Source organism: Carassius auratus, chromosome 40 (assembly GCF_003368295.1).
Source record: "Carassius auratus strain Wakin chromosome 40, ASM336829v1, whole genome shotgun sequence".
Classification (NCBI taxonomy): Eukaryota; Metazoa; Chordata; class Actinopteri; order Cypriniformes; family Cyprinidae; genus Carassius; species Carassius auratus.
The window spans coordinates 18,020,519-18,030,637 of record NC_039282.1 but is presented as its reverse complement, the minus strand read 5'-3'; the positions used below and the strand labels follow the sequence as shown (position 1 = coordinate 18,030,637).

General features: G+C 37.0%; 1 protein-coding gene across 3 annotated transcripts; it reads left to right on the top strand.

Annotated features, from left to right (window-relative positions):
- The first annotated feature begins 187 nt into the window (after nucleotides 1-187).
- LOC113058746 (transcription regulator protein BACH1-like) lies at nucleotides 188-7,138 on the top strand. 3 transcript variants are annotated; one of them, XM_026226933.1, is made up of 5 exons: nucleotides 188-348; nucleotides 1,071-1,325; nucleotides 2,232-3,464; nucleotides 3,676-3,882; nucleotides 4,487-7,138. In XM_026226933.1, exons 2-5 carry the CDS (start codon nucleotides 1,086-1,088, stop codon nucleotides 4,838-4,840), a joined length of 2,034 nt encoding a protein of 677 aa, XP_026082718.1. In that variant the 5' UTR covers nucleotides 188-348; nucleotides 1,071-1,085; the 3' UTR covers nucleotides 4,841-7,138. The 3 variants fall into 3 exon arrangements, with proteins under 3 accessions (XP_026082718.1, XP_026082719.1, XP_026082720.1); XM_026226934.1 differs by having other exon boundaries at nucleotides 191-348; nucleotides 1,043-1,325; XM_026226935.1 differs by having other exon boundaries at nucleotides 227-348; nucleotides 1,128-1,325.
- The last annotated feature ends 2,981 nt before the right edge of the window (nucleotides 7,139-10,119 follow it).

Sequence of the window (10,119 nt, the reverse complement as noted above, 5' to 3'; positions counted from 1 at the left end):
TGTAATAATAATATTTAACATCAATGACATATTTTTCGAAAGACCATATACATCAGCAAAAAACAATACTTGAAACTAATTTATTGATGGAATATCAGTGTTGATATCAATAATTAGCCAGCTAGTAGTGGAAGCTACTGGCGTGGCTAGCAGACGCATGACGCAGCACGTTCTGTGCGTGCTGTGTGACGCACGCACTCACTGCCGCACTGGACAGTCACGTGACGCGCAAACGGACGTTATGGAGCTCTCTCGCTGTCAAACTTTAACACGATTTCACTGTTAGCCTGCAAAAGTGATGGACGGAATGGGATTTTCGACGGTTTCCGATCTCCAGTGATATGTCAGGTCGGTGTTCTATTCCTCTACAAACATACAAAAGTTTAAACCCGAGTGTGTTAAAATGTAAAATTTCAGTTTCACTGTCAACAACTAATAACGTAACGTTAACTCAGCTAGCTGCTGCTTTCGTTGTGTCATCTCAAAGGTTATGCCATATTGAGAAATGAGTAAGTTAAGCAATGTTTATTTATACCAAATATTTACACAGTTGCTTAACACTCGTTTTGGCTAAGGTTGACATGTCCAGAACTAATCTGTTAATTTTAAGAGAACAATATGATGGACACACGTACTGAAAGAATAATCTTTTTTTCTATCAGTTAACGTTAGCTGAATACATGTTTTTAATGTTTTGCACAGTCATGCTCAGTCACTCTATTTACTTATTCTAACAGTTTTAAATGTTTAAACAATGAAACTTATTATACTGGTGCTTTTATTTGCACACACACACACACACACACACACACACACACACACACACACACACATATATATATATATATATATATATATATATATATATATATATATATATATATATATATATATATATATATATATATTCTTCATGATGTAATTGTAAATGTATCTGAATACGGTATGTGTCATCATCATTATCATGTATTAAGCTGGACATCACTCCACCCGAGTGTAACTTGATGCATCTATTTCTGTGTTTCCACTTTTTGTTACACAGTTGCATCTATGTATCTGTTATTTTGTAGCTAAAGCCCTGCGTCATGTCTGTGGATGGCCCCCGGACGTCTGTTTTCACCTTTCAGTCCGCTGTTCACAGCCATCACGTTCTCCGCTCGCTGGAGGAGCTGAGAGAGAAGGAGCTCTTGTGCGATGTGACCGTTGAAGTGGAGCGCAGGAGCTTTCGGGCGCACTCTTCAGTGCTGGCTTCCTGCAGCGGCTATTTTTACACCAGACTGACAAACCACAGTCAAGCGAACCTCACCGTCAGGTTACCGGATGAGGTAATGCCTGAAATGCTGGATGAGCTGAATCTGGAGGTTTTGAGAAAACAGTGGTTAAGCTTTCATCCGTGTATGATTTATTGTTATTTTTAACCCATATTTAACACCCATACACCCCCCACCACCAAAAAAAGTATATAGATTGAGCAAACAATATATGGTTCAACACAATTCTGTCTTCATAGTAAATCTGTCTTCATGAGTAAATCCATGAATGTTATTATGAGGATCAATTATTTAATATAATGTGATTGTGATTATGGTAGTCAGATATCATAATTAAGAAAAAGACATCAAATGAATAGAATGTTTCAAACTAAGCTTATTAGGAAATTAATTTATTATTAATATTGTTTGTTTGGAAAAAATATTTGTACAAATATTGATTTATTGAATTATTGTGAAATATTGAAATATTGATATGGATTTCTGCAAACCCACATACTTGTGTCACAGTCTAAGGTTCTTAAAATACTTGATAATTAGACCTTTCCATGACATGGCAAGGTTAAATATCAACATTATGATATTTATGAATTAATAAGTTTAATATTTGTAAACACACACACACACACACACACACACACACACACACACACACACACACACACACACACACACACACACACACATATATATATATATATATATATGATCAAAAACACATGTATTAAATATGTTCTTTTTACTTGGTTACACCATATGATGTAATTGAGTAAATTATGAATATGAGTAAATAATGACATTGTGTGAAGTATTCCTTTAAAAAAATGTTACATTGCAGTGCTGGCAAATTAAACCTTAAAAATTAACTTGGGTAAACGAAGTAACAGGAATAACCCAGATATGCAATTTGCAAATGATTTATTCATGCGGTAATCCTGACTAGATCATTAATGTCCCAAGGTCACGGTGGAAGGATTTGAGCCTCTCCTGCAGTTTGCCTACACTGCAAAACTTCACTTCACCAAAGAAAACATCCTGGAGATCCACAGATGTGCCCAATTCCTCGGATTTCAAAACCTCGATAAAGCCTGCTTTGAGTTCCTCGTCCCAAAGTTATCTGATGGCGGTGGAGCCTCAAAAAAAGTGACGAGTAAAAGCAAGAACCAAGCGTCCCATGACGAATCACAAGCCATCTGCAGTCCAAATGGCCCAAACCCGGAAACTGATGAAGATTGTGTACCTCAAGATGCAAGCGCTGCCATGCAAGCTGCATCTGTAACATCCTCTGCAGAAAGTCCTAAAGATTGTCCCCCGATCTCGAATGACAAAGAAATGCAGTTAGATTTGTCCCCGCTTTACACCAGAAGCACTTCATACCACATGGATGATGGACAGGATCAGTTTTGCCTGCAGAACTGCGGCCCGCAGTTGCCTTCGTCTTCCTTGGCGGCCGCAGAAGTTTGTCCTTTCCTGTCTATTTCGAGCACCAGTGACAATGAGAAACTGCATTCTTCTGCAGCTGACTGTGGTGGGGACATTTTAGCAATGGAGGACGAATTCCAGAAGGAACTAGCGGTGGATATGCATTGTGAACCGCCAACTGATAAAGACCTGAACATAGCCAGTATCACCAAGGGCCACTTTGACCAATGTGAAGGGCCTGTAATGCCGTCCACCGACTGTACCCAACTATGTCCTCTGAATTCTGCGCAGTCAAGCGGGGTTTTGGACGGCATTTCTGGCACTCCAGATCTAAGCAACATTGGCACTGAAGACAACCGGGTGTTTGATTCCAACGAACAAACGTTCTCTGAACTGACCCCCAAAGATTGCTGCACAGAACGAAGCATGGAGGAAAGGGAAGTGGCTGAGCATCTTGCAAAGGGTTTTTGGCCGGATTTGAGCTCCACGTTAAATGAGCAGCTACCTTTGGACTCCATCGACCAGCCATCTGCAGGAAATGGCTCAGACTTCCACTGGTTAAAGCATCTGGATTTGGGAGCTGCGCCTGATGATTGTCCCTTCCTGAGAGACCTGAGCTCCAACAATACACAGACGTCTGGAAGGGACACTCTGTCCAAAGAGGACACCGGAGACAGTCCCTGCATGTCCCCCATTAACTCAAGGGAAAACTCTGAGTGTGAATCGGATGGAGACTGCACGCAGTGCAGTAACAGTGAACAAGTGCAAGAGGTGAGGATTGATTAGAGGTGAACTTCATTTACTTAGAGCTGAAGTTTGGTGCCAAATTGCAGACTTCTGCTTTATTTTGTACTCCGTTGCGATTCCCTGGCATGCTTTAATTAAAAGTGTCAGTTCCTACTGAAAAATGTATCCAAACTTGATGCCGAACACGGCTGCAATCCTCCATAGTGCAGTGTTGACGTCTCTGTTTTCTTCCCAGGTGGATTTGCCATTCCCTGTGGAGCAAATTTCCAGCATGACCCGGAGAGCATTCCTGCAGATGTTAAAACGCGAGGAACTGACCCCAGAACAGCTGGAGTTTGTTCAGGATGTGAGACGGCGCAGTAAGAACCGCATGGCTGCACAGCGCTGCCGCAAGAGAAAGTTGGACTGCATCTACAGGCTGGAGGGAGAAATCAAGAAACTGGTAGATCTGTTTGTCATATCTACTGATTCTAAAATAACATTTAGTATTTTATAGTGGTCTTGACAGTTTAAGCCCCATTTAACCCATTAATTGCAATTGACTTAGCCGGTATAAGGTTAAAGGAACACTCCACTATTTTTGAAAATAGGCTAATTTTCCAACTCCCCTAGAGTTAAACAGTTGAGTTTTACTGTTTTCGAATCCATTCAGCCGATCTCCGGGGTGCAGTGATATTTATTACACAGTGCCTGAAAATAGTCCAGCTAGGTAACTTCCAATGTGAACGCCACTAAGTTTGTGTAGTTGCGGAGTTGCAGCCATGACAAGCATGACGCGTTGCTATGGAAACAGTAAGGCGACACATTCTAAAATAACGATCGTCTAAAAAAACTCACGCCGGGGTCTCGGATATTTTAAACTCACGTGTGAAAGGGTTAAATAGAAAAAAATATCTAAACTATTTGGTCATTTTTGAGCGAGATGCTCTATGGTCTAATCTGTGGTTAATGACTTCATGCAGTTGACTTCATTAGAACGCAATGTCTGTCAAACACAAACAAATGTAATCTTAAAACGGATCTTCTTTTGTTTCCACGTTTATCAGAGGAGTGTGAAGGAGAAATTACTGCAAGATCACAACCAGCTGAAGCTCAGCATAGAGGATGTACGTCAGAGCCTCTCAGGCCTTTGTCAGAGCCTCTGTATGGACGCCTCGCCACAGTCGGAACAGGTGCAAGCAATGGCCAGGTACGTCTCCTCCGACTGTCCCACCTCCGTCCTCCTCACCCCCATGGCCTCTCCTAGCCTGGCTGGCCCAGACCAGGACACCCATGGGAACTCCTCCCTGGACACCTTTCTTGCAGACACATATCCTGAAGGAGACACCGTAGCACTCAGGTTGCCTGCTGCCTTCCTGCAGGACAGCGTTCAGAGCACTGTTACAGATCCAGCTCCATGATGTTCAACAGAGCAAAGCAGCTTGGGAATGGTCTGATATTTCACTTTTACTCAGGAGCTTACCTTTCTGCTTACACTTTTGAGCATGACTTTCTTATTAGGAGCACTTTCGTAATGTTTCCAAGTATGGACGTTGACTAAATTTGCACTATTAATAGTAGTTTCATATGGAAATGCTATGTTGATGCTTACGGATATTTTCCTTTTTTTTTATTCCTTGTTTAACTGTTGCGCCATAGAGGTCATTCCTGTTATGTCACACATTTTGAACTCTGAAACTTAAAAAAAAAAAAAAAAAAAAAAAACTACGAACATGCTTGTGTTGTAATTAAGTATTTCAGAAATATGTTCTGCTAAGCTCCGGCTCTTAAAGTGTTAATTACATAATTGTAAATAATTGTTTAATTACAGACTGATAATTATCTCGTTATTTTTGATATTTTTAACCATGTTTTGATATGTTGATTCTATCATACCCATTTTCTTTTTTTTAAATCTTGTCCAACAGGGATGAATATTTTAAAAACAAACTAATAGCACAAGACATCAAATAATTATTTTTTTTAATAATTATTTATTATTTTTAAAAGCACTTGGAATATTTCTTAATAAATGGACTTTTTATGCTTTTTAGTGCATTAATTGTAATATTGTCATGAAAGAAAACTAATATGACTTTAATTTGCAGCAATTGTCAATTTTATATTTTTATTCAAATATAGACTTGTATATATACATTATACTGAAAATGTACTACATAACAGGAATGACCCTTGGATTAATTTCCAGTCCTAGCATTAACGTCATGTAAACTGCCACGAAGGACAATCATTGTAACTCTTTATTATGTCAAGGGATGATTTTGTTATGCTGTGTAGATCATATGAAGAAGTACATTCCAGTGTAGCCTAATACGTCTTTGCATTACCGGCATGAATTACCGTCTTTTTTTTTTTTTAAAGGGGTCATATGATGCTTTTTTAGCCACGAATGGTTAAGACAGCTGACTCCACTGTGTGACCCTGTCTCTCTCTCTCTCTCTCTCTCTCTCTGTCTCTCACACACACACACACACACATACACACACGACGCGACACGACACGCAAAAGTCAGCATTTGAACATTCAATAGCAACTACTGAAACAAATAACAAAACATACTTCCAGTGGCTGATTCAGAGACATCAGATTGTCATAGCAAAGTCAGAATGACCTCCTAGGTTCACGAAACAGTCGTCCATAAAATGCATTGCTGTTCTGTTGTAAGTAATCTCAAAGGTTCCTAAATACATCTACTTTCGGAAGGCCAGATAAAGTGCTAGCTTCACACAGCATCTCCGGGACTTAGCTGCTTCAACACAAACTTTCTTTCTTTGCGTGAACATTTGGGCCGCATTACACACATGTTTCCACATAATGACATAGATATGTGGGGGTGTGTTTGAATGAGCAGTTTTAGGGGCGTGGCAGATTCTTAACTTTGATAAAGAATATCTCTTTGGATTTGAGACTTTAGTCTTTGCAACTTTACAGATCTTCTTCATGCACCAAGAGCTTGGAGAGCACTCCAAAGAGAGAAAAAATACATTGAAATAGCATCATATGACCCCTTGAAGTATTAATATATGCATAGGTCATAGTTATAGTGACATTTAAATAACTGCCAAGTAAGATTTCATGTAGTGTTAGGCGATATGGTCATTTTTCTAAGCGTCTTATCATGTATATCATTATGAAAAATACATTGAATCCATAGGCTTTCTAAGGTAAAACAAAAAATCAAATGTGAACATTTAGATACTGTTCACTTTTTGCTTGCGAATGTGGAATGTGTTTGGAAAAAGATCAATTTCAAGGTCAACATAAATCAGAATTGATCGTATTTCCATTCTTAAAACATGTTTCTGGTCTTATTGTGCATGATTCTTCATTACACTTTATTACAATGAAATGTTGTCTAGTATTATTTCATCAAAATGTAATTTAAAATGTAATCTTCTGAAATGACTTTCCTTTTCAACTGATGTCATCAAGGCCATGCAGTCTGTTGGCTATTGGAACACAAATAGAGATTAAGGCATTGTTTTATTTTAACTCTTGTTGTGGTACTTTTCATTAGTTTCTAACTTACTTTTTTCTAGCAAAATAGCTCAGAAAATACATCATATTATGGAAGTAAAATGGGCTGCAAATGCTTAGAGAAACTAATGTTTATTCCAGTACAATTTTCATAGCATCAATGTAACATCAATGGACTGTTCTTTTCTTACCTTTTCCTGCCTTTTGTTGTTGTTGTTGTTGTTGTTTTTGTTTTGTTTTAACCCTGTAACCAAAATACTGTCATGTAGACATAGAATGCACTGTATAATTCACTATTGGATTCAGATTTAACAAATAGTAGCAAATAAAATTTCAATATATATATTTTTGCCACTCAATTTGTGAAGTGGTGCCTGCTAACAGGAAGGTGCTACCACATAATAAACAAATAAATCAGTTCTTTTTTTAATTTATGATAATACAAATTTAAGCACACAACATTGTCTAAGTGTCCTAAGTGTAAGGCAACATCTTTTTTTTATTTTTTTTATTGGGCATCTGGTTTAGAGGTGAGTAGTTTGGTGACAATAAACATTTATTATTCATGTAGCACGTTCACGCACGCATGCACGCACATACTAAGTTATTTTATAGGCTACATTTATTTCATTTTAATGGATTAAGCATATATTTTATACAAGGCCAACCATTACTCCTACTTTCGAGAGCTCTTTCCAGATCCAGTTACCTCCATTCATACCTTCCCTGCCTGGCCCGTCTTCTAGCCTCCATCTAGGTGCATGAAGGGGAGACCGAAATATGTTGCATTTCCTAACAATAGAAATGCAGTAAATTCTGTGACCAGAGGAAACGTGACTGGAGACCCTTTACCATCTGTCCTCGGCGGTCCAGCATCACCAGCATCACAAGGCGATCAACATGGGAAGACCACGTGCAGTTATACGTGCAGGGATTTTTGGCATCATCAAGTGGTATTAGAGTCCAGGTTAGTAATCTTCCACAGGATTTCATATACAACACAAATAGACAGTGTTTTATAATTTGTTATTTACAGGGAGGAGATGAAAACATCAGAAAAATAAGAAATCTGTTCAAAAGAAGGGGGATATATAGATATATATTTAATTGTGCATTAGCAGTTGTCTCTGCTTCACTGTCATATTGCTTGAACCATGGTCTATGAAAAATATAATAGGGTAATTGGGACTTTTTATTTCACAATTCACACTTTTTACTTGCAGTTCTGAGGTCAAAGGTCAGAATTGTATAGATATAAACTCTAATTCTAAGAAGAAAAGTCAGAATTGTAGCTTGTTTCCACCATCAAATCTTATAATTCAGAGTTTATATATCACAGTTCTGAGTTTTTTTTTTTTTTTTTTTTTTCACAGTTCATAAAATGTAGCAAAGAGAGCTATAAACTGGCAATTCTGAGAAAAAAAAAGAAAGAAAAAATAGTCACAATTCTGAGGTCGGAGAGATAAAAAGTAAAAAAATGTGTAAACTCAGAATTCTGGGAGAAAGTTTGCACTTCCAGATATAAACTCTGATATAGAATAAATTGACTTTGTTCCTTGTAATTTCGAATTTTTTTTTTTTTTTTTTTTTACATTATAGAATTGCAATATAGAATATTCATTCTATATGTATATGTATATATACATATAGAATGTATATGTATATGTATATATATAATTTTCAGAATTGCATGTTTTTCTGTTTCTCTATTCAGAATGAAGCCCTCATCATAAATATCTGAATCTTGATGTATTCAAAATAAAAGTACAACAGAACCAAACCTTATTATCTGCAAGAGGGAAAATCTGAAAAGTAAATGTATTTTAAATATACATATTAAGATAAAAGTTGTGTTTGGTTTGCCCTCCTGCTCCGAATTTAAATATTCTTCCATGTCTAAGGAACATTGAATTTTATCAGTAGAAAAACCCTTTTTCTGTTGGTCCATCTGTCTGCTCAAGGTCACTGGGCCATTTCAGTGTCCGTCATTAAGCTAAACACTGACAATCGGGTACCTTCGTGGTCTTCTGCGAGTGTATCGATTGTTCCTTGTTTTGTTAAAACTAACTAGATTCAAAACTTAATCATTTATCTTTTAAATTGTAATTACTCTGTGCGGCCCGACAGGCTCTTAGCTTGGTTCTTAATTGTCCTTTCAAGGTGATCTCACTTGTTTACCTCCTCCATGCATACTTAAGGTCTCCAAATTACTTATTTAGTTTGGTTTTTCCTCTCAAAGGTCTTTAATGAGGTATGTGCTTAGAAATATTCCAATGAAATTCATTCCAGTGAATTGGTTTTTCCTAAATGCACCTCTTTCTCATATTTAACCTATGAAAATCTGATTTATTCTAGTGAATCGGTTCATCCTAAACAAACCTTTTTCTCATATGTAGCTTAGGAAAATCCAATTCATCTGTACAAAATTCTCTCTTATGAAGCTTTAGAAAGTTTAATACGTTCTAGTGAATCGGTTAGTCCTAAACATATCTCTTTCTCATTTATAACTCTCATACAGTATGCAGCTTTGAAAAGTCATATTCATTCTAGTGAATCATTTAGTCTTAAACAGCCCTCCTTCTCTCATATGTAGCTTGATTCTAGTGAATCAATCAATTTATCCTTAATGGATCTCTATAGTACTTAGCTTAGATTCATTTTGGTGAATGAATTGGATCATCCTAAATGGACAAACCTCTCTATTCTACAGCATGTAGCTTTGGGTAGCTTTGGATAGTTAGAATCTTTTAACTGAATCAGTTTGTTTTTAACAGTTACCACTTGTAGATTTGGAAAGTCAGATTAATTTTAGTAAATAAGTTTGTTTTAAACCGCTATCACATGTAGCTTGGGAAAGTCAGAATCATTTTAGTGAATCTGTTTGTTTTAAACAGTTATCACATAGCTTTGGAAAGTCAGATTCATTTTAGTTAATCAGTTTGTTTTAAACTATTATCACATGTAGCTTTGGAAAGTCAGAATCATTTTAGTGAATCAGTTTGTTTTAAAAGGTTATCACATGTAGCTTTGGAAAGTCTGAATCATTTTAGTGAATCAGTTTGTTTTAAGCAGTTATCAAGTAGCTTTGGAAAGTCAGAATCATTTTAGTGAATCAGTTAGTTTTAAAAAGTTATCACATAGCTTTGGAAAGTCAGATTAATTTTAGTGAATCAGTTTGTTTTAAACTGTTTTCATATGTAGC

Bases quoted from the DNA above. Each gene is read 5' to 3' on its own strand.
- LOC113058746 (XM_026226933.1), top strand. From the start codon at position 1,086: ATGTCTGTGGATGGCCCCCGGACGTCTGTTTTCACCTTTCAGTCCGCT. The intron at 1,326-2,231 runs GTAATGCCTGAA...TAATGTCCCAAG, and splicing joins CCGTCAGGTTACCGGATGAG to GTCACGGTGGAAGGATTTGA. The intron at 3,465-3,675 runs GTGAGGATTGAT...TTTTCTTCCCAG, and splicing joins ACAGTGAACAAGTGCAAGAG to GTGGATTTGCCATTCCCTGT.